Below are 25879 nucleotides of genomic sequence, written 5' to 3' on the forward strand. Positions count from 1 at the left end.
ATTAATGTTATTTATAGCAACCTGATGTACAAAACTGCTGTTAGCAATTCAGGGCATAACAATGTGATTAAAAAATGCTTCCAATCTTTCAATGCACAAATAATTATTTTTCTTTGAAAATACAGATACAGTTCCACAAAAGGGAAAACATGTATGAGTAGGTACAAATAGCAAATGGAAATACAGGAACTTTTTCCCAAGGGTTTATAGCCCATCAACAGATACAAATAAAAAAAGCTGAATACACATGTCTAAAAAATTACAAGTGTATATTATCAATTCTTTCTGCAAATTGTCTTAATTCCTGGGTCTGAAATTCAGATACATCTAATTACCCTACACTTCCTTCATCAAAACACAAATTGATTGAAAATAACCATGTGCATATGTTTCTGCTAACCTGCAGTGCATAAACAGATATGTTTTTTTTTTTTTTTAACTGTCAATTTTTTTCATGTTAATTAAAGATATTGACTATGAAATAATACGAGGGTGAGACAAATGAAAACCTTAAATTTGTAATAACAAATTGAAATTTTGCACCGTTGTCCTGTAAGTTGGTAAGTGTGCTACAAACAGCATGCAGAATGGCCTGTAGGTGGCAGCATAGTGCTGATGTACACACACCGTCGCAGTATCAGTATAAAGACGACCACCGCACTTGTGACTTGCACCAGGGAAGAACAGCGTTCTGTTATTTGGTTTTGCGTAGTGAAGGTGTAAGATCTATTGAAATTCATCGATGAATGAAGGTTCAGTACGGTGATGCACGTTTGTCACAGTAGCAAGTCTACGAATGGAGTAGGAAGTTCGCAAATGGTGTGACTTCAGTGGAAGATGCTCCTCAGCCAGGTCAGACACAACGAGTTGTGACTCCACTAAACAATGCAGCAGCTGATGCATTAGTGAAGGACAACCGCCAAGTGACACTGAATTACATTGCAGCATGTTTACAGATTAGTCGTGGGTCAGCACACCACACTGTGCATGATGTGCTCCAGTTTCACAAAGTGTCTTCAAGATGGGTGCCACGGCAACTGACTCCTGAAATGAGAGAAGGATGTGTAGATGCTTGTGAAGAACTTCTTTGGCACTTTGAACGAGAAGGTGATGGGTTCCTTGCAAGAATCGTTACTGTGGACAAAGCCTGGGTTCACTTCCACCAACCAGAAACAAAGAGAGCGAGCAAGAAATGGCACCATTCCTCATCATCAAACCCAAAGAAATTTCGAACAGAACGATCAGCAGGGAAGGTTATGCTGACACTCTTATGGGACGAAGAAGGCATCATTTTGGAGCATTACATGCCTAGAGGGACCATTATCACCAGTGCATCAAACACAGATCTCCTAAAAACTCATCTGTGGCCTGCAATCAAATCGAAGTGACGTGGATTGCTGTCAGCATGTGTCCTTTAGCAACATGACAATGCAAGGCCCCACACTGCACGTACAACAGTTGCAACAATCACAGACCTGCATTTTGGGTGTCTTCCCCATCACCATACTCACTAGACCTTGCCCTAAGTGATTTCCATATGTTTGAACCACTCATAGACGCAATGGGAGGAAAGAAGTTCCGTTCTGATGAAGGGGTACGCGACGCGGTGCAAGAGTCGTTGCACTGACTACCAAAAGAATTTTTTCCTAAACGAATTTATGCACTTTGTAAGTGCTGGAGGACTTGCACTGAGTGTGGGGGAGATTATGTTGAAAAGTGATACAGCTTTGTACCACTCCTGACAATAAAGAATATTTTAAAAAAATATTTAAGCTTTTCATTTGACTCACCCTCATAGTTTAAATGCAAAAGTGTGTCTCAGATATCCCACACAAAAGTGTGTCTCAGATATCCCACAAAAAGATATATCATTCCAGATACTTGGTACAGTGGGGTGCCCAATTATTAAAGCTACCTTCTTTGCACTGCCAGCTGTTTTTAGTTATTCCGTTCAGTTTATTGCCTAGATGCATTGGTGCATCACAGCAATTTGGGAAGCATATTGTTTCATGGAGTAGCTGTCCCCTCTCCATATGTCACATCTGAGTATCTGTCTGTCTTTGAGCTGGATGTCTTCCTGTGTTTTTACAGCAGAGTAGTACTTTTATATATGTAGAGCAATTACAGTCACAATACTGACATTACATAAAAAGGACCTCATGAATATTCACGAGCATCTCTTGCAGTGTTCTGATACACCTGTTTAGAAGTATAAAACCTTTTCTTAAAATGTCTGGTTGTGCAATTCCCATTACTTGTTCATTTTTATTTACAGGTATGACCTATCTACTTTCAAAATGTGGATGTTCTTTGGGAAATACAAATTTGGGATGAAAGGACAGGCCAATAATTAACCTTTTTCCAATCCAATTTTTTTTATTCACTGCATTCTCCCCAACTCTTCATTTATTTTACATGGCAAAGTATGTAAGGCATTACGGGTTATTATGTAATTGTTTTAAAAAAATAAAATGCAATATAAGGTCATGTGAAATTTTATTTTATTTTTTCACAATAGTTTTTGAAACTACACTGGTGTTTCTTATGGTTGTTAATATTTTTTCTGTATGGTACTTCTTAAAAAAAAAATATATGGTACTTCTGAAAACAGTTGCCCGGGTGAATTCCAGGCATCCTCTTGCATGTTTTCCAGTACAAATTGTTTCTCTTCTTTCTCCTTGCATTTGCTGCAATCCACGAAACCTTTCTTTCTTTCATCTTTTTTTGCATTATAAAATGCATCTCAACTACGTGTATTCCAAAACAACAGTGGGTATCAGGAGCTACACAGGTTCTTTCTTCCTATAACCAGTGATCAATCAGGTTTGAGGAGCAAAGAATGCACTCAATTTATTCACTACCCTCTTCATGGGATGAAAGAAACAATTTTCATCTCACTTTGAAAGGCAACTCATATTCAACAAGTTTCGACTTCAAATCACATGGAAAATGCATAACTGTACATGTTAGACTAAATTTCATTTTGTGTAATTCCTGGGCAAGTTGAGGGCTTGCACAAAACCTGTCAATAAAAATGTGACTGCCTGAACCATCTGCAGAAACTAGCAATTGCTGTGCCAAATGAAACACTGTTCGACTTATGAAAGGTAAATCTGGATGAATCAGACTTTCTGTAATTGTCTTTCATAGTATGGAATATGAGGAAAAAAATGTAACCATTTTCTGAATCACAGAGACAGAAAATGTGTAAATCCTACTTCATAGGCTTCTTTGGAATGTAGCAGTTTAACTGAATTCTTCCTAATTCTGAACTAGGATTTAAATCTTACGGTGCTCTCATCTATGGCCACATTTCTTATCAGTATGTGAAGTTCTTTGCATTTACCATAAATATAATCATTAACATTCTCAACTTTGATGCCTCTTGTACTTCGACACCTCTCAGTTGTGACAGGTGGAACTAAACGGAGCATCCAAAATATTTGCCTTTGGTGGTGGTGGTGGTGGTGGTGGTGGTGGTGGTGGGGGGGGGGGGGGGGGAGGCTGTTTCTAACTGTGGGAATTTTAATTAGACTAGCAGAAATCACTTTTCCCGCTTTCTATAATAACACAACATTTCAAGGCAATGAAAATATTGCAAATAAGCACTGCTCATTTTCAAAAACAATTTTATTTAAAATCAAAAATTGTAGCACTGATGCTATGGCAAACTAATATGCAAGTTTTTTTACCTAGATATTAGTTAAACATGAAAACACCAAGATGGAACAAATACCGAAAAACACTGGTTATTCGGAATTACAATAACAGTATTGGTTTTAACCAATCAGTTTTTCCCATCCCTACTGGGGATTATAATTCAAGTGCAGCTACTCATGGAGGTCCACTGTGGGCTGTAATCATTGCATGGAAGTGAAACTTTGTCAATATGTTAATGTGTTAACAAATAACCAATTTACGCTGGAAAAAAATTGGTCCCGATTTTGACCACCAGTTGCAAATCCGGTGCTTTACAGTATTTGTACGGCAGGATGATGACAACACTGTCAATTGCCAAGCCACGACATGAGTGAAAAGTATGGCTATCCAGATGAGGGACAGTTCGCTAGAGTATCACTGAAAGGTCTAAGGACAGGCCCAATTTCATTAAATGGTTTCAAGATGACACTGAAATTTGAAAACATGGTGAGTTTGGTGTGTCATCTGGAAGAGGAAGGCATCCTAACCCAGTGGAAGTTATTGATGAGGTTGCTGTTACTGTAATTAACCATGCCGTACATCTCATGATGCACAGCAATATTCTGAAGTTGATATTTGATTTCTGGCACAGATCAAAGTTGTATAATGTGGCCAGAGGATACGGTCATATGATTTTTGGTTCATACATCTGCAATGCATATATGTGACCGTATCAATTTCTGGAGTTAGTGCATCTTTACGCAAAGAAAAATTGTTTTATCATCAGAGATGCTAGACATTGATTGCAGTTTTAAGCAAGCAACGGGCGAGCCTGTGACTTGTGGACTGGACAACAGAGAGCAGAGCAGGCTGTGTAGCAAGAGCTGAGTGCATACTAGATGTCCACTGCAAGTGTGGTAAGTGCTACTACAGCATTGTCTGGGTGATGGGTCAGCAGCCCAGAGGTTGCTGTTTAGCCAGCAGATGGCAGGAACACATCACATCGGAACTAGTGCCTGGCATTCCTGGTGATTTTGGTGAGCATCAGCATTCAGTTTGGAATTTGAACTGGGTCGTTAGTCTTGGCTGGAACAATAATTCATCTGTCTGATCAACTCGCCGTGTGTAGGTTCATCCTGTAAATGAACTGTTTTCAGTTAACAATTCTTGGGAGCATTTTTTCTATTTCCTCTAGGACACATCACATTGTATGTTGGGCTTACCATTGACTGTAGTGTCACGAAATTGTACCCTGGCTGTGTTCTGCAAATTTCCATGTATGTGCGGCTAATGGGATGCTTTCTGTTGTAGACCTTCTGGGGTGTGTAAATCATGTTGAACTATGTGCGTGATATTCTACAAAAGTGATGTCAGCTTCAGGACACTTTGTGATTGTGGATTCATGTCCTCAGGTTCCACCGGGCGAAACTTGCATGAAAGGGAGTCAATTAATTTCTGTGATTACACAGCTGTCGATCAATCCCACTGACATTTAACTGTATTATTCCAAATAGGCTATGTTCAAGAGGCAGGGTGAACATATAAAGTGAGCCACTGATGAAAGGTTGATTGTGTGTGACTACATTAGTGCACGTTATACTTCAGTGAACTGCAATTAAATTTGTTAAGGGTTCTTCTGCAACTACCATAACGTTGGTTTTCTGAGCTGGATTGGTTGAACTGATGTTAAGTCATTCACATGTCAGCATCCCTATGGCCAGTTATGGTGCACATGAACGAGTTTCTGAGCTTAACCTTATTTGATTTAAAAAGGATACCTTGGATGATTTTAAATTTTTAAAGTTACTGGTCATAATGTTTAAATAAAAAGGAAACTTGGGCAATTTACAACTTCAATGAAATACCTTGGATTATTGTAATTTATTTTAAAGGCTATTGGTTCTAATGTTAAAGGGAAAGGAAATTTTGGATAATTTAGAATTTCAGTTAATTACCTTTAAATACTGAATAATCTTACATTCTTTAAAAAAAATTGCACGATTTTTATGTTTCAAGGATTATTGGTTTTAATGTTTTAAGAAAAAGAAAGTATTAATTTTCTGCATACCTATATAAACTAAGTAAACCAATAAATGTTCAGCTGCTTTGCTCAGCCATTTAGTAAACCAGAACCGTTGTGTTCTAGCTTGACCAACTCCAAAGGTTACCTTTCCCTTTCGAATCCTTAAGAGACGGTATCACCGGGCAGTATTCTATGGAGTGACAAGGAACACTTAATGCTACAGAATGTGGTGTATGCATAGGACTGGTGAATTTGGGTACAGTTAAACCGTGTGTTCTGTACAAAGAGCCATTGCATTTGCCTTATGTGACTCTGTGGTGTGTATGCACAAGCATCTTTATTCTCAGTCAGTTGTTCTTTAAGGAGAATACATGTAGAAGGCCTGTCAGGTCTGCCATGACGTCTGCACGTTATTGTAACCTCCTTGTACAAACGTGAATCCTGCAATGGAAGAGCACAACTGTGTGGAAACCACTGTTTTCATTCAAGATGGGAAATACCTCAGGTCGCTCGACCAGTGAAAGAACTGTTTAATGCAACCTTCCACAAATGTGTTATCTCCAACAGTTTTCCAGATGCATGGTCAGCTAGATCACCTGATTTGACTCCATGTGACTTTTGACTCTTAGGATATCTAAAAGAATATATATGGACTCTACCAGATCTGAAGGGCAGTATATAGTGACATTTTGCTCGAATTCCACCAGAACTGCTTTGAGACACTGTTGATCACGTCATTTTACGGATGTAGCACCTCATTGATGTCTCCAGTGTTCATACTGAGTAAACTGTGTAAGAGGTGGTTAATAATACGAGGTTGGGAACTTAAATACTGGCAACTATTTATTTACAGCTCATACAAAATAGATTTTGTTGATAGATAGTTGAACGGAATGGACAGTGTCTTGAAAGGAGGATATAAGATGAACATCAACAAAAGCAAAACAAGGATAATGGAATGTAGTCAAATTAAATCGGGTGATGCTGAGGGAATTACATTAGGAAATGAGACACTTAAAGTAGTAAAGGAGTTTTGCTATTTAGGGAGTAAAATAACTGATGATGGTCGAAGTAGAGAGGATATAAAATGTAGACTGGCAATGGCAAGGAAATCATTTCTGAAGAAGAGAAATTTGTTAACATCGAGTATAGATTTAAGTGTCAGGAAGTCGTTTCTGAAAGTATTTGTATGGAGTGTAGCCATGTATGGAAGTGAAACATGGATGATAACTAGTATGGACAAGAAGAGAATAGAAGCTTTCGAAATGTGGTGCTACAGAAGAATGCTGAAGATAAGGTGGGTAGATCACGTAACTAATGAGGAGGTATTGAATAGGATTGGGGAGAAGAGAAGTTTGTGGCACAACTTGACTAGAAGAAGGGATCGGTTGGTAGGACATGTTCTGAGGCATCAAGGGATCACAAATTTAGCATTGGAGGGCAGCGTGGAGGGTAAAAATCATAGAGGGAGACCAAGAGATGAATACACTAAGCAGATTCAGAAGGATGTAGGTACTGGGAGATGAAGAAGCTTGCACAGGATAGAGTAGCATGGAGAGCTGCATCAAACCAGTCTCAGGACTGAAGACCACAACAACAACAACAACAACAACAACAAAATAGGTACGTGTTTCAATGTTTTACTGACCTTCAAAGTAGTCACTAGCAGTCTGTATAACCCGTTGCCAGCAATGTGGAAGTCTTAGGATACTCTTAGCAGTACCAGCTGTGTTGACAACAGCGTGGTCTACTGCCCGAAGAATTTGAAGCATTTCTGAAGCAAATGCGCTGAAGTGTTTCCTTCAGATTAGAAATCGAATTGAACTCACGAGGGCTAAGTCAGGGGAGTGCAGTAGGTGGTATAGCACTTAACAGCCCCATCAGCCAAACAAATCAGTAACAACTTGCATTGCACATGCTTGAGCATTGTCCTGTAAAATCATGGTCAGATCCTGCAGAAAGTGTCATCACTTCTGTCACTATGCTGTTCATTTTTGGAACACAACCTACGACCGACAGAGACAAAAGTGACGACACTTTCTGCAGGATCTGACCATCATTTTGCAGGACAATGCTCAAGCACATACAGTGCAAGCTGTTACTGATTTGTTTGACTGATGGGGCTGCTACATGCTATACCACCTACTGCACTCCCCTGCCCTCGTGAGTTCAACTCGATTTATAAACTGAAGGAAACACTTCACGGCATTCGCTTAAGAACCGCTACAAATTCGTCGGCCAATAGACCGCACCGCTCGAACTGTCAACACAACTGGCACTGCTAATAGTATCCTACGACTTCCACATCGCTGGCAATGGGTTACACACAATGCTGGTGACTATTTTGAAAGTCAGTAAAACTTTGAAACAGTATCTATTTTGTACGAGCTGTAAATAAATAGTTGCCACTATTAAAGTTCCAACCCTTGTAAATTCAAAATTATGCCCATCTCTCTTGTTCGACCTTTTCTGCCCCCATCCTGTTCCTAATCCACTGCATGTGGAAACATTCCTATAAGTCTTTCTTGCATTCGCAGTGCCAGATTTGCATCTGTGGAACTAATTTTTTTCAGAACAAATTGGTTCCGCACTAGCATATCTACCACGTTTCACTGCCACACTACAATTACCGCCCATACTGCATCTCTGTGAGTGGCTGCTTGATACATAGTAATTTGATATATGGTAATGACATTTGAAGATATTGACTGAAATACATTTGACTTACATACTCTATTAATGTTTTGACGGACACAGACTACACATTTTCTAAATATATATGGTATACATGTACATACACACTATGAAATGGGAACGGTTGTTACAAAAAAAATCTCTGAGAGTACTTGATGAAATTACTTCTTTTTTTTTCACACAATACTCTATAAACATACAAACAGACTTCTGCTACCTTATTAAAATATATTGTAATGAGGAAATGTTGTTAGTAAAAAAAATCTATAAAAGTTCTTGATTGATTGAGTTCAAATTTTTACACAATACCCTAATATACTTTTGGATGGACATAGGTCACACTTTTCTTTTAAATATGTGGTATATAAATTTATATATAACACATAAAACAGAATAAATTTATATATAACACATAAAACAGAATAAATTTATATATAACACATAAAACAGAAATGCTGTTAGTAAATTCTCAAAGTTCTTGAACAATTTATTTAAAAAATTTTACACAATAGTGTAATAAACTTTTGAACGGATGTAGGCTATATATTTTTAAATATATATGGTAAAAAAGTATATATGTAATATGTAAAGAGGAAACTTTGTTAGCAAGTTCCTGAATAATTTAATTCTAATTTTTATACGATGCTCTAATAAACATTCAGACAGATATTAACTGTATATTTTTTAAATGTATGTAATATAAAAATTACATTTAATACATAAAGAGGACACATTGTAAGCAAAAATCTAAAAAAACTTCTTGATAGTTTTACTTCAAACTGTTCAACAATACTCTGCTAAAATTCATAAAGACATAGACTACATATTTTTAAAAAACAATGTACAGATTTTCTGTAACAAGACACTTTAAGAATGAAAATGCTGTGCTGTAAAAAAGCGTGGTTTCGTTTTCTTTCTTGCTGTCCATGTTAATGTAGATATCAAGACATTTAAACAATTAGACAAACTGTTTCTTCCATATACATTCTTTCTCCTTATGTATAAATTGAAATAAAAATTGTGTATACACCAGTGTGCTGCTTTGTCTTCATCATCACAGTCAGTTTTATGAGGAACATTGTATTTATGGCTTATCAAGTTATGACTAGAATACTGCTATGAATTGAATCATTCAAAATTTTGCAATCCTACATACACACAGATTAAAATGAGAAATACTGTCGTTGAAGCTACCAACCTTACAGATCCAACCACTGGAAAGGCTCTCCTGTACCCCTTATGTTAACGATCCCAACCAATTTACCCATTAATTTAAGTGACTTCATTTAACAATCGAGGATTTATTTGCAATACCAATAAACATGGCTCCAAGGTCACAGAGAGAGAGTGGAAGAGATGCACAGAGATGGAGAGGGGGAGAAATTGGACAGACAGAAGGAGGAGGAGCAGGAGAGGAGGAGGAGATGGACAGAGAGAGGGGTGAGGAGGAGATGGAGACAGATTCTGGGAGGGGAGAAGGAGGTGGACAGTGTGGAGTGAGGAAGAGGGGCGATGAACAAAGAGAGGGGGATTGTTTTGCTTTGCTTGTTTTAGGGTGCAAAAACAACTAAGGACATCAGCACCCATGTCATAGCCTTAGATCCTCAAGAAGTAAGATAGCTTAATGTCATAGCCTTAGATCATCAGGAAGTAACAGAACTTAAAAATGACTATACATTAAGCCCAGTCAACAGAAGGAAAGCGACTAAAAACAAGGACTTCCTTGTGGAGAAAGGTCCCTAAAATACACTTTAGAGACAGTGGACGTCCTGAACTAAAGATTAATGTCCTTCGCCACACTGCTATGGCAGATAGAAAGTAAAACGTGGTCGACAGGCCGCACATTGTTTCCTAAAACAGCCTATAATGCAGACCACAAACACACATGACAATCTAAGGGCATTTGGCCAGAAAATGGTGAACTGTCAATGACTGACAACAATGAGCACAAAGTGCCAGGGGATCACCACTTAAAACAGCGACGGCTGAAACAACAATGCCCAATACGCAATACAGGTAAAATGATGGACTCTCAGTGACAGGACCGAGATGAGGTTGAGCAGGCCACTGGGAGAGGTCTGATTCACCTGAACTTGTTCCTCTGAAGAGAAAACCAGGGACCAGGGGTGATGCCAAAGTGACACCACCTGCCGAGAGATGGGGCAACACCGAGATCAACCCAAGTGATGGAAGAGCTAGCGGACTGAAGTACGAGGACTGCAGTCTTGGCAGTAGTGTCAGCAGCCACATTTCCTTCAGACCAACTTGACCAGGAACCCACAGGAACGTCACAGTGGCTCCCTCAACAGTGAACAAATGGATACTTTCTTGGACCCGTTGCACTAAGGGATGGACTGTGTACAGCACACAGAGGCTCTGACGAGCACTGAGAAAATCGCAGCGTGTGACATAATCAAAAAGCCTGTTTCGCCGGATGTACTGGGTGGCATGATATAGGGCAAAGAGCTCTGCTGTAAATATTGAGCAGTGTTCTGGAAGCTGATATCGAAAATGATTGATGCCAATAGCACACCCAATACAACAATCAGTCTCAGAGTCATGATTTTACACGAAGGTACCAGAGCTAAGTTCTGTGCGGAGGTCTAGACACTTACAGCGATAGATCGAATCCAGAAACGAATGAAGTCCACAATGAACATGGGTCGCCGCATTAAGCCAAGGTGGTGAAGGACACCCCCATTGGGAACACATTGGGTAGTGTGAAGTGAAGCTGCTGGTGCAATAGCCAAAAGCAAACTCCGGGAGGTAACAGAGAAGAAGGACGCACTCGATACTGGGAGCCAATGGAGTCATTAAAGAACGTGGCATAGGGTGGGTGGCCGGGCTTGGCAGACAAGCAGCAAAATGAGAAGGGGAGGAGTGGGAGAAGGAGATTATAACATATATAAAGTTCCTATACATATTCTGCAGTTATTAAACATTGCCAGGTTCCTTAGTTTGCAAATTAACGCAAAAACGTGTCTGCTGAAATGCTCCTATTAAACTGTAGTACTCTTAAGATAGGTAAAAAATAATAATAACTGGTACATAACATCTGTTGCAGAAGATGCCCATGCAAGTAATCATATGGGGTTTTGTGTTGAAAGTGTTTAAAAGCATTCAGAAATAAGTTGCAAATAAAACAATTGTAAAGCATTCAGAAATAAGTTACAAATAAAACAACTGTATTATTTCAAAGAGGAAAAGTTGCCATTTCATAAATTATCAGTGAGTTCAAATCAATGCCTTCATGAATTTTTGACTTCCAGTTCTCTTTATGCTGAAGCCGATGTCACAGACAACTATAAGGCTTTCTTTTTTAGGCGCGTGCTGATGCTACAGACACACACAATAGAATGACACATGGTTGGAGTGTCACATGGTACAGGTTGGGGCATCACAGTGCTCACTGTTCATTGCCTCACCAGCTACTTCATTTTGTGCACACTACTATAGCTTGCTGTCAGACTGATTATGTTGCTCTGAGTAAATCCACATTATTGAATTAAGGCAAGTTCATAGAATATGTATGGCTTTCACCAACTTTTGGGCATTTCCCCATCACAAAACTCATAAACAATTCCCAAAACCATCTAGAGAAACATCATCACAAAATCTCTTTCACAGGAAATGTTAACTTATCCAAGTTTACTCTCCAGCAGTAAACCCCATCTAACCATAACCTGAGTGGGTGATACTACAAAATATCATTGTAAATCAACAGCAAGTCTTGGCTTTAAAAAAAGTAAAAGACATGACTTCTTCAGTGAATGTATGAAATTTTAACTCCTATAAAACATAAATGGGAAGCATGTTTATTCATTAATTCAGGATCCATTCCCTTTAGTAAATAAGATAAATTTTCAGTAATTGATGTACAAATATCACTGGAATAGGAAACGTCGAGACTAGGCAGCAGAAAGAATTGAGAGAGGAGTAAACACTCCCAATCCCCAACATCTACAAAGTTTTTGTGTCTGAATAACAGGGATGTACGAATGCATCTGCCTAGACAGGAAATCCAAAAGCTGGATACAACACAGCACCACTCACTGACAGCCGAGACATTTTGAGACACTTTAACTCTATTGAACTGTAACTCTGCAGCTGCAGAATATTTTCTTCACTAATTTTCTGTAACATCTGCCACAACCTTGCAATGGCTGCACCAGTTGTCACTTACAGATTTCTGCAAAGTTCACCAAAGTGAAACAGGGAAAGACACTGCGAACCGATAATACTCCTCTAGAACTCCTAAAAAATGATTATCTTATTCTTTCCATTTGGGAAACCCGGAAAGTACAAGATGATATGAAAAATTTCCTGAGTCACCATACTTAAATGAAGGTGTTTGATCCTTCTCTACCACCACACATAAGTTTGCCATCCAATGTGATGCTCAATACAATATTGCATAATGACAGGTACACTTGAGCTTGGTATTAGTCGGAACAGCATGTGTTCCTATACATTGAAGTGTTTAGTGCAGCCAGTATCTCAGTCAACAGATTACACTTTAATGGGGTCAGTCAGGGCTGGGAAGTGTTAGCATTTCTCCTCACGATTGGGAAGCAATTTATAATGGAGATCCATCATTTTCGTGGTTGTGTGTCTATACATCCAATTAGGATTTTCATCATGTACATTCACTTGAATTTTGAATATTTCTGTAGAGGGAACTGGGCTTCTGTTACTCCATTGTTACTCGACAGATCTGGTGTGAGTAGTTTCAGTGCAGATGTGACAAGATTTCTAATAAGCTGGCAAATGGAGCAAGAGCCCAGTACGATGACACCTGGCTGTGTGTGGAAGGCAGGTAACACTCGCAGACAATAGGAATAATGTCAGGTAAAAACTAGTATAGATCAGTATTCTGGAGGCAGGGAATGGCTTCCATTCTCAGCTCAGCGGAGTATGGCAGATAGTGGAGAATATTCATTTTGAGCGTCCAAAAATAAATAATAGACAAATACACAGCCACGAAGAGAGTTAATGGACAAGATTAATGGCGGCAATGCCTTTACTATGCCTTTACTCTAGAGCAATTACTTTACAAGTTGCACTACATAAGAGCTTATAAAATTTACATCTCCAGTATGTTAGTCTGATTGTGACAAACAAGTTGCTGACTAGCTCTTATTAAGGGTGATCATTTTAGCTGCACAGAATTTACACGATATACAAAACACAGGTGCAATCGCATGTGGTAATAGAATGGTAGAATTAATTAGCTTATAGACACTTACAGGTAAGACACAGAGTGACACACAGCAGCATGCCATTCTGGGATCACTGTAGTCGTATAATTCAAGATCTGAAGATGCAGTTCACTAATTTATGCAGATAAGTTAATGAATGATTATGATAAAATTAAGTAGGCAAATTAGGATAATATGATACAAAAAAACACAAATTCAAAAACATGACGAGAAACAGGAGACAGTTTCCTTCCAGAATAACATGAAACATTGATGAGCATTTCATTTATGTGCATTTCTGTTGTACTATAAATTATAAAACATAAGAACAGTATTTACCAGTATGTAGCTCAGGTACCAATCATTGCAGAACCAAGCACTTAAGCTTAATTTTCTTAAAACGAAACTTCCTGGCAGATTAAAATTGTGTGCCCGACCGAGACTCGAACTCGGGACCTTTGCCTTTCGCGGGCAAGTGCTCTACCAACTGAGCTGCCGAAGCACGACTCACGGCCGGTACTCACAGCTTTACTTCTGCCAGTACCTCGTCTCCTACCTTCCAAACTTTACAGAAGCTCTCCTGCGAACCTTGCAGAACTTTTTTGTTTCATTGGTGTGCATGTAATAACATACATTTTAGTAACAAACTACGATTAATTTAAATAATTTAGATTGTACTTGCAAGACACAATCTGACATCAATTTGTAATGTCACAGGCCATGTAAAACAGTGTGCAGAAGAACAGGAAGCCAGAGGCAATATTGGCTCATGGGCTACTTACCATGGGAGCATGGTCTTGACCGGTTGTGTGGTAAGAATCGCCAGTGGTTCGGGCTGGTACTGGTCACATTGATGAATTGCATAGAAGTTGTAGAGATATTTAATTTCATTGGGAAATTGTTAGCAGTTTGTTGAGTACTCTGTGTTACGAATGTGCACTGGTTTTGTTGTATAACAGAATGATTCCTGCCAGTTTTATGGCATGCCTACTTTGATGTAGCTCTCAAAGGAAAGCATTATTAAGACACCTTTGAGAGAAGAAACTTTTACTGACACACATGATCCAGATGTGTCGCTTAAACCAAATTTTTTGAATTGGTCCACACCTACTGAAATTTCCATAAGATGCTGCAAACCTACACTTAAAGGGAACAGGTAATTACAGCAGTCTGCAAACACCCCTAAGAGACATAGTAGTATTCAGTACACTTAACTGTTTCACCAGAAATAATACGTTTCATTACTTTTGCTGCTCAATCCCTTGTGTGAGTGTGTATGGTATCACAATTTCAGACTTGGTTCCCCATGGACAGTAGCAACAATACTTTCTTGTGATGGCGCGACTCTGAAAAATTTAGTGAGTGTTGAACTATAGCTTATTAATTCCACAGTATTGATCTGAGTTAGATCATACCAGTGATGAGCATTGGTTAGAATACAAATCTCAATTCACAAATAGTGAAGAGTGACTAATATTTTTTGGTGGGGAGAAAGAGAAAGAGAAAGAGAGAGAGAGAGAGAGAGAGAGAGAGAGAGAGCGAAAATCACATTTATTGAATTTGTATATATTTGTCCAAGAACATTATTGAAGCTATAAGCTACCGCTACACTCTTCTCAAGAACATTATTTATTATTTGAGCTGTAAGCACTGTGGATTTTTTACTTGGGACTTAACGCAGGTGGGTGTTGTCAATCTCAGACTAGATTCAAGAAACCTTTTCACTTCACTTCATAACTGGAATTAAGAGAATGCCAAATCAGACCACTTGTAATACAAATTGTGTGAACAGAGCAGCTCCTATTCATCAGTAATTGAGCCTTGTTAACGGACCTACATTACCGAGTGATGGATAACGGGAAGAGGTAAATGATGAAGGGCTGAGTTCCAGTATAACAACCAATGAAATCATGCAACAATTTGATCAAATCTGTGATCTGATCTGCGACTGGTGCTCTGGCAGATGAATTTATTTATGCTGGACACCCAACTATTTACACAGCTGTCACAGAAATGCTCTGATACTGCAAACTGGGCGCAAGATGGGTACAGCATGCACACCTGACAAGGGTAACACATGGCTGTCGAAAAGTTTCAGTGTATCCACACTGCAATAGGCATAATTCAATGTCAACATCAAAAGCCAACAGCAATTGCGCTATTTAGATCTTTCTCACGAGCTACTTCACTGTTCTGTCTTTTAATCACTTCACTGAAACTCCACATTTGATCTTTAATGACTAAAACATGAAGAACATTAAACAACAACACAACATCTATTTTGACTCCGTAAGTTCTGCATGTCTTAATACATATGTTGTGAAACTACTTTGTGTTGTCCAGTTGATCATGACTCTCTGTTACCCAATTTGTTCCTTCAGTAAATTCTGCTGCTTCCACCTTTAGATTTGTTAACTTTCTAAGACCAACTGTACATAAAAGCAGAGTTTTACAGATAAAGCAATGTGATGTGAGGTAAAACAGACAAGGTTTCAGCAATTCAAGGTGGGGTAATTCTCTTGTCAGTGGGAAGATTACAGTTTTTGCTCAAAACTGTTTCACACACACACACACACACACACACACACACACACACACACACACACACACACACTGGGGAAAATTTTTTGGTATGTCTCCATCATTCAACTCTCATGGTCTGGGAAATTTCATTCATATTTCAGTCAGTGAAAAAAATGTTTGGATGGACACTTTAGTGTTCTTGAAAGCTTTCAGAGATAATGTCTATGCAACATATTCAGAACAATACATTCGCTTTGAATCAATTTTGTAATTAAACGTAATTGAAAGCAGTGGTAGATGTTCCAGACTTACCCATTGAAAGTATCCTTCAGTCCATTAGTTCCCACAAGTGACTCTTCATCCAATATTTTTGCCACCAAGTCATCGACCATAGAATTGCTAGAAATAGCTCCATCTTGGTTTAAAAGCTCCCTGTCCTGTCCATTCTGCAATCATGTCATTTCGAAGGCACAAATGTAGTATAACTCTAACACATGTTAAAAATACTGGAACTAAAAAATTCCTAACAACTGGACAGAGGATGGTCTTGCACCTGAATGTAACATTTGCATAAGTTATTCATGTAAACATTGCATAAGGTAGTAAACCATAATGTCCACACAAGACATGACCATTTAACAAATAGGATCAGTAGTGAGTGATAAAGGTATGACTATACAAGTGCTTATCAGTACATTATGCACAGTCATTAAAAGAAAATGAGATGGAAGAAAAGGGCATTACCACATCAACAAAGTAACTAGTTTGAATTGAAAAGCTGAGAAATGACAAAGTAGTTAGCAACATTGATATTAACAAAACAAGAATGAAAAATAGACAAAGGGGATAACACAAAGTGAGGCAGTCCAAGGTAATGAGCGGTGAGGACAGATGAACTGGGGTTTGACCATTGCATGTATGAGAACCACTGGACAAACATGACTAGTAGAACAAAATCTCTCCAAATAATGGGAAAACAAACAGGCAAGAAAGAAAATAAAGAATTAATAAAAGGCTGAAAATTATAAGAGTGAGGTATTGGTTATTAGCATGAACAAAAAAATGAAAAAGATGAGTTACAGAGGTGATTATGTCGCAGGTTGTCATCTTATGGAAATAATTTTCAACGGGAGTCTTTCCGAAAGCCACTATAAGAAGATTATAGATCACAACAAACATGAAGCAATAATTGTGGATATTATGAGATACATGAACTGCAGTTCTAAATTTCAATATTTTAAATAGAGCAACAAATCCCTCAAATACAGTCATCTTGTTTCCTATCATAGACAAACAATCATTGCACAATAAATGCCACAGCACATAAAACCTACTGAAAGTTCAAAACAGTAATATTAGTACTCCCATGTATAACACATTCTTCCATAGTTTATTATTTACCAGACAAATTCTCTCACAATTACAATAAATAAACTATCATAAAGCCCCTTGACAAAGAGGACTAGGTGTAAAGCTGATAATAAAACAGCAGTTGTAGTACTGCCCCTGTATCCTGCATGAGCATTAGCAAGTAACATTATGTAAATTTACTACACAGCACAAATATTGAGATTTACAAAAGTTTTATCGCCCTTACAGCCAAAAAAATAAGTTTTTAAATCACTGCAAAAATTCAATCTCTATCATTGCTGTCAAATGCTTTTCTAAAAACTGACCCTTGTGCCCCATTTTTTTCAATATTGGGAGTGCCAAGTTATTTGAAGAGAAATGCAAGTTTATCCCTTCATCGATAACCCGCCACTGCTACTTACATTTTACATGAACAGTTTTCATAATATTAGAAATTAATACAGGTTGTATACGCGGACAAGGGAAAAAAATTCCCGGATTTCCCGGTTAAAAACACACTTTCTCCCGGGTGAAAACACACTTTTTCCATGTTAAGTGACAGTATATTTTCACTGCAAAACTTATCAATCCTTTGAATGGTTATGGGTTTATACACGGGCATTGAATTTCCGGCACTTCAGAAAACTAAACTCATGGAAAAAGACATGTTTTGGAAATTTCTTTGATGTGCAGCAACATGTACGCTGCGTATTTTCGTATTACGAAAGTATACATTGGAATTCCACCAAACATCGCATGTTACTTTCCGAATCATTGAAATCGAGACTGCAATGCGCTTTTGTAAGCCAGTCATAGCCCATGTCACATCATCTCGCCAGCTAATGACAGCAGATAATCAGAGCATAGGACATGTGATGCAGTCAGCCAACAGCACCTTCACCGTTAAGTAGCACGAACACACAAACAGGGAAAGTTACAAATGTGCCAGTAAAATTTTTAATAGCGACATAAATGTCTGATCTTCAGGATTCAAAACTCTAAATGGCTCGTCATCAAAGAGTTCATTTTTAAATGAGAGTCAAACGTTCTGCGATTTAAGAAATTCATGGTACATTCTCGCACATAGTTCAACTTACGTAAAAGGATATTTACTTTGAAAGTAATGCTTTTCAAACCACCATTCGCAATATTTTCCCGCAACCTATTAGAAATAGGTTCATTTCAGCAGTTGCCAGAGAGCGCAGATAACGGCGACACCGCAGTTGCGCAGCTACCATGACGTAGAAAGCCCGTATGTACGTACGTGTAAAACATTGAAAGATCATACACTATGACATAAACGAAACAAGACATCAGAGGATACTCCAAGAACATCAGTATCTCGTGAACCATGCTAAAATGTGCACATTTAAAATGCATACTTATGTGCACATTCGTATGTCCAGATTCCCAATAAGCTTTTCAGTGTGGTTTTCGGGATGTAAATTTTCTTGGATCAGTACTGTATTTTATCATGTTTGGTTCTTTATTATGGCATAATGCCATACGTACTAGAAGATGAAAACATGCACTTTAAATGCAGCGAACAGTTGAAACTAGCCAGTACTGTGGAATTAAACATTTCGTTTCAAATACATTGACTGCCTTTGCGGGAAAGGTTAATAAAAGTCAAATTCCTTTAGCACACAGACAAAAATAACTTCATTGTTTTGCAAGGCGATTAATTCTTGACTGTCAGAAAGGTGGAAATAAAATCTGTAACTAATAACATATTATAGCCTTCTGTAATTATGTGAATGCATTTTAATTCACTTGATAGCTCCCGGCAACAGATATCCATTTTTTCATTTGACGCGAGAGTAAACGAAGGAGAAATAGCAAAATCACTAAATGTAAACTTCTGTACTTTGATAATCTCTACAAAAAAAAGTGTTTATTAAGCAGAATGAATCAGGTTCTATATTTTTAAATTAGCTGTATAAAATTAATCAGGTGCACTGCAAAAGTACCTGAACTAAGATGCTTCGATAGTTTTGAAGTGTGGGTTTGCCAAGCCAAATTGTGGTCCAAAAGTTGCCACAAAAACTGCACATTACCTAGTCCTTGTATTTCATTCTCTGAACAAACTTTGGTTACAGGATATGAAGCTCTATGAAAACTACTGAGTAATATCATATGCCTTTTCAGTAAGAGGGCTAGTACTTTATTCCATTGCTTCTTGTCATCTGCAGGAGGGAAAGTTTTTGCATCTTACGACAACGTTAATGAAAGGTCATTAGATGTAACACAGACCTGATTGCTTCGAATTCTTAGTGCCTATTACTGTGTGATGGATTTGTTGGTTGGTTGTTTGTTCAGGGGTTAAGGGGCTAAACAGATGTCAACAGTCCCTTGTTCAGGAGATATTCCATCTTGAGTTAAAGACATCAACCAGAGATCACATCGAATGAGTTAAAGACATCAACCAGAGATCGCATCGAATTTATGACAGACATAAGTTGTGGTAAAATCAACGAACAGAAAGAAACACTGGTACCACAAATGAAAAATAATACAGATAGAGATAATCGAATACAAATCGGGTCGGTATGCTAGTTAGACTGTAGACAAGAGCTGTCCCAGGCCTCATCTGCAGTGATACACACCTCACCCACCCACTTCTACCCCACCCCTCCCACCAATCGAACACAGGGCTAAGACAGCAACAGAATAAATAATGATTCCCCATGAGATGATTAATAATAGTAAACAGGAGAAAATAATGCAATTACGATTCCAAAAATGCAGTGGGCCCAAAAGTCTACAAAACATGAGGAAGCTAAAGATATAATTAACATCAGTACGACTGACAACAGCCAAACAAAATGAGGTAAATTATCAAATTATCAGATCAGTAGCTGGGTCAGCAGTGTTTAGTGTCTCCCAGGGCTCAGTATGCAGCAGAGGGTATCCCTCCCACAACTGTCTCACCCTTCATCCGTTGCTTTCACAAGGTTAAAGATGGGAACAGATGCCTAATGTGGCAGTAGACACCCAACCCCAACCATCATGACCCTGCCCTGAAAGCAGTTTAAAATGTTATATCTGAGAATAAGAATCACTTTCTCAGATGAAACAAACAACCAGTTCAAATGTTCATTTGTCATCTGCAAACACCCTGGAAGACCAAGCTTGACATCGAGAGTGTAAAGATAGGGGCATTACACCAGGATGTGTGGTTTACTTACTTATTTGCATATTCTGTAATTATATACTGAGGTGACATAAGTTGTGGGATAACTCCTCACATATGTTGGAGGACCTCCTTTTGCCCAGTGTAGTGTAGCAATTTGACAAGACATGGACAAAAGTTGTTAGACGTCCCCTGTAGAAATAATGAGCCATGCTGCCTCTACAGCCATCCATAATTGCAGAAGTGTTGCCAATGCAATATTTTGTGCACGAACTGTTCTACTGATTATGTCCTACAAATTTCGATGGGATTCCTGTCAGCAATCTGGGTGGCCAAATTATTCACTTGAACTGTCCAAATTGTTCTTCAAATCAATTGTGTACAATTGCGGCCTGGTGATTGTCATCCACAAAAATTCCAGTGTTGTTTGGCACGAATGGCTGCAAATGGTTTCCAGGCAGTCGGACATAGCCACTTCCAGTCAATGATCAGTTCAGCTGGACTAGGAAAAACCAGTCAACTCCATGTCAATACAGCCCACATCATTGTGGAGCCACCACCACCTTGCACAGCGCTTTGTTGACAACTTGGATCCATGGGTTCGTGGGGTATGCGTCACACACTAACCCTGCTATCGACTCTTCCCATATTAAATTACGACTCACGTCACCAGGCCACAGTTTCCAAGACATCTAGGGTACAAGCAATATGGTCATGAGCCCAGGATAGGCACTGCAGTTGATGTCATGCTGTTAGCAAAGGCACACGTGTAGGTCGTCTGTTGCCACAGCGCATTAATCCCACAATTCGGCATACTGACTCAACAGATACATTCATAATGTGTCCCAAATTGATTTCTGCAGTTACTTCACGCAGTGTTGCTTGTCTGTTAGCAATGACAACTGCATGCAAACACTACTGTTGTCTGCCGTTAAGTGAAGACCATTGGCCCCTGGGTTGTCCATGGTGAGAAGTAATGCCTGCAATTTGGTATTCTCGTCACTCTTGACACTGTGGACCACTGAATACTGAATTCCCTAATGATTTCCAAAATGGAATGCCCCACATGTCAAGATCCAACTACCATTCCAGATCCCAAGTCTGTTAATTCCTGTTGTGCAGCCATAATCACATCTGGAACCTTTTCACATGAATCATCTAAGTACAAATGACAGTTCCACCAATGCACTGCCCTTTTATGCCTTGCATATGTAATACTACCGCCACCTGTGTATAAACATATCGCTATCCCGTGACTTTTGTCACCTCAGTGTATAGGATCTGCCATAACACAGAGACAATGAAGCTCACATGCACACACAAGAAGATAGAAGTATAATTTGTGAGGATAGGACATGTGGTCAGCTGTGATCTAGCTGAAATGATTTAGGGAAAGTACAGAACACTTTTAATTAGGGTGGCCAGAAACAGCTAACTCCATTCTCCTGAATGTGAAGTAAGTACCTGAACACTGCACTGCCTCATTCAGTAGCTCCCCATTGTACAAAGCTCTTTCGGTCATACATAATTTGCACTGTATAACTTAAGACAGTTTTACACTACACCACTGCGCACACTTGGGCACCCAGTGGCCAGCAAATACCATGAGCATCTATGTATCCATGTCCTCCCTTCAGCCCATCTACAAAACTGAGGCAGCATCCCCCAGACGAGTGAAATGCTGAGCTCAAGGGAACAGCAAGACATCATCATCATACATTATAGATCTTCGCACTTTTGCTTGTAAAAGTATTACACTGTTATATATTGTTATGTGGCAGGTTGTTGTTGTTGTTGTTCCCTATTATTATTAACCCCTACTCTTCTGAGTCCCACAAGTCAGTTTTGACCAGTGTGTGCAAGACCTCACACAGATACAATGTGCTGCACATATGCAGTCCTGGGCTCAGCTTGCCTCAGCACTATTGGGCATGTCTTAGCTTCGTAAGATTTGTTTTGGCTATGTTGGTCCTTCTTGAGACTACTTGGTACCATGCAACATTTCATTTGACAGTGTGATGCAATACTGTTTCTTCCGGCATTTGGTACCCCATCTTTCAGTCAGCATGACTCTCCTATTGTGGTGGCAACACTGTTTATCCTTAGCTATTTGTTTGTGATATAAAGGAAATTCAAAGGTTCAGTGGCTGTTGCAATGGGACTTCCATTCTAAAAGAGGCAGTTGTGCAACATAAAAAAATCGGAAGCACAGTTCTTGTCCAACTGAAGGAAGAGAATTCTCAATATTTATTATGCAGCTTTGTAACTGCTAGATACTGCAAATTTTCTACAAAAAAGCTTTAAAACTCCATTCACAAAGGACAAAGATTTAGTTTGTGATGAAAAACAAAAAATTACAAGAATCAACAGTCAAGTAACATGGGAATCATTAGTTTTTACATCAATACACACTTTGTTCTAAATTTACAAGCATGTAACATGTGATGAAGTAGGCGGTATGAATAGTAAATTTTCTAAAGTCGCATGGGTTACTGAACCAACAGTTTTTGGAGGAATAAATGGACAATATGGAAACTTTATACGTGGTGATTTTTCTAAATGAGAACAAACTGCAAAAAACAATTCCTGAGAGGATAAGAAGCAAGCAAGTTGTATGGACATATGGCCGGAAATGTATTCAAGTCAGGTACACCTACTTGGAGGTACAAAATAAAAAAAGATCTTTCATAGTGTTGGTTTCAGTGATTGAAAGCACTTATACGAGAGTAGGATTGTTTTGTATGTACTAGTGTTTTAGCTCCGCACTCGAGGGGTCAGTGAGCTGGAACACCATCATGTAGTAGCAGCCACATTGCCCTCCATACTACCAAAGGCATGTCTTCCAACAGGGGAGGCAGGATGACCCGCAGGAAGTGCAGATATGGCTCGCATGTGAGGCATTGTCAAGGATGACTGGGCACCTACACACTGAGGCTAAACCAGTGCTGACAGTTCACTGCCAACATACCAAGGCACTTCTTCGTAGCCCACAGTTGGGTGTTTTGAAGTTACAGCCTGTTAAGTACGGGCATGGCTGGCACACACAGATGATAAAAGATATTGCACTAGTTCTTTCACAAGCCAAGGTTCTCACCTTTGTTCTTCATGCAACGTCCATAAATCATTAGTTTACCTCAGATTTTTTACTAGAGAGAAGAGACTCGAGTGCAGCTTACGCTTCAAATTATGAGGCTGTTTTTCTCTGTAGCCCCCCCCCCTCCCCCGCTTCCCCTCCCCTCCCCTCCCCTCCCCACCCCTCCCATCCCATCCCCCCAACAAATTAGTCAAGTCGTACTGTCTTAACAATCAAAGTCATTTGTAAAAAAGTGGACAATACACTAAAAATTGGTTAAAAGTGTGGATGACTTTCAAGAACATGGTACAGTCGGCAAAGTGAAACCCAAAGTACAAAAAATGATTCTGGAACTTCTTTCAGGAAATCCATTCTTAACATAGCATCAAGCTCAAGCAAAATTCACTCTGAAACAGCTGTTCATGCAAATTCCACATATTTGGAGGTCACAGCCACATGAAAAGGCAGAGAACCTGGTTTCAAGCATGCCTCCTCAGAAATGGAAAGCAATTATCAATGCTGCAGGTGACTGGACGTGTTATTAATTGTAAATGCATGTTCCTTTTATTCGTATAGGATGTCTGTATACGTTTTAGTCTGTTGCCAAGTAGACTGTTCTACTGATTAACCTGACCACAATCTTATGTAAGAGAATATGTGTTACTGATGTAACAGACTTATATGTTACTAATGCTGAAAAAGGTAGTGAATGACTGAAGTCCCAGCACCATGGTGACCTGTACAACAAAATAGTTACCACATAGGCAAGTCTGTAGGAAATAAGGCCTGCAAGCATTTTGTAAGTAGTATGGAACCATCCTTGTAGAATGGAACTTGCCACTGGTGGCTGGCTTTTGTGCCTCAGTGAACAGGTTGTCATACTACAGGTGAAAGCACAACAGAGGGTTTAACTCCAGAGAGGTCAGACAATTGCGTGGTTCCTGAGGAGGAACAACATCCTTTTCAGTCGTTGCAGGGTAACAGTCTGGATGACTGACTGATGTGGCCTTATAACATCAACCAAAACAGCCTTGCAGTGCTGGTAAAGCTAATGACTAAAAGCAAGGGGTAACTAAAGCTGTAATTTTTCCCCGAGGCATGCAGTTCTACCATATGGTTAAAATATTCCTGAGGTAAAATCGTTCCCCATCTGGATCTCCGTGTGGGGGCTACTCAGGAGGATTTCGTCATCAGGAGAAACAAGACAGGCAATCTATGGATCGGAACGAGGAATGTTACATCCCTTAATCGGGCATGTAGATTAGAAAATTTAAAAAGGGAAAAGGATAAGTTGAAGTTAGATATAGTGGAAATTAGTGAAGCTCAGTTGCAGGAGGATCAGGACTTCTGATCTGGTGAATACAGTGTTATAAATACAAATATGGTTAATGCAGGGGTAGGTTTAGTAATGAATAAGAAAATAGGAATGCAGGTAAGGTACTATGAACTGCATTGTGAATGCATTGTTGTAGCCAAGATAGACATGAAACCCATGCCTATCACAGTTTACATGCCAACTAGCTCTGCAGATAATGAAGAGAGTGAAGAAATGTATGGTGAGGTAAAAGAAATTATTCGGATAGTTAAAGGAGATGAAAATTTAATTGAGATGGGGGACTGGAATTCAATACTAGGAAACAGAAGAAAAGGAAAAATAGTAGGTGAATATGGATTGCTGGAACGAGATGAAAGAGGAACCCACCTGATAGAATTTTGCACACAGCGTAAGTTAATCATTCACGAATCATAAGAGAAGGTTGTATTCATGGAAGACACCTGCAGCCACTGGAAGATTTCAGACTGATTATATAAGGCTAAGACAGAGATTTTGAAGCCAGATTTTAAGTTGTAAGATATTCTCAGGGGCACAAGTGGCCTCCAGCCACAATTAATTGGTTATGAACTGTAGATTAAATCCAAAGAAATTGCAAAGAGGTAGGTAATTAAAGAGACTGGACTTGGATACTGGATAAGTTGAAAGAACCAGACTTTGTTTAGAGTTTCAGAGGGAGCACTAGACAACAATTGATAGAATATGAGAAAGAAATACAGTAGAAGACGAATTGGTAGCTCTGAGAGGTGAAATAGTGAAGGAAGCAGAGGATCAAAGAGGTAAAGAGACAAGCCCTGGTAGAAATTGTAATCTCCCCACGGAAAATTACCCTCTACCACGCAATAATTAATAATGGTCAACCAAATCATCCACATGTATTTACGTTTGAAAAGTATCTGATCAGATTTTCTAG

The 25879-nt window shown here is 39.0% G+C and overlaps 1 protein-coding gene across 1 annotated transcript in view; it reads right to left on the reverse strand.

The window, feature by feature from the left end:
• LOC124612869 overlaps positions 1 to 25879 on the reverse strand; it is a 246582-nt gene that overhangs the window by 176723 nt on the left and 43980 nt on the right. Inside the window, exon 3 of the mRNA XM_047141308.1 lies at positions 16390 to 16523. Within this exon, the coding sequence (XP_046997264.1) occupies positions 16390 to 16523 (134 nt within the window). The remainder of the gene's footprint in view (positions 1 to 16389; positions 16524 to 25879) is intronic.

Source organism: Schistocerca americana, chromosome 1, assembly GCF_021461395.2.
Source record: "Schistocerca americana isolate TAMUIC-IGC-003095 chromosome 1, iqSchAmer2.1, whole genome shotgun sequence".
Lineage (NCBI taxonomy): Eukaryota > Metazoa > Arthropoda > Insecta > Orthoptera > Acrididae > Schistocerca > Schistocerca americana.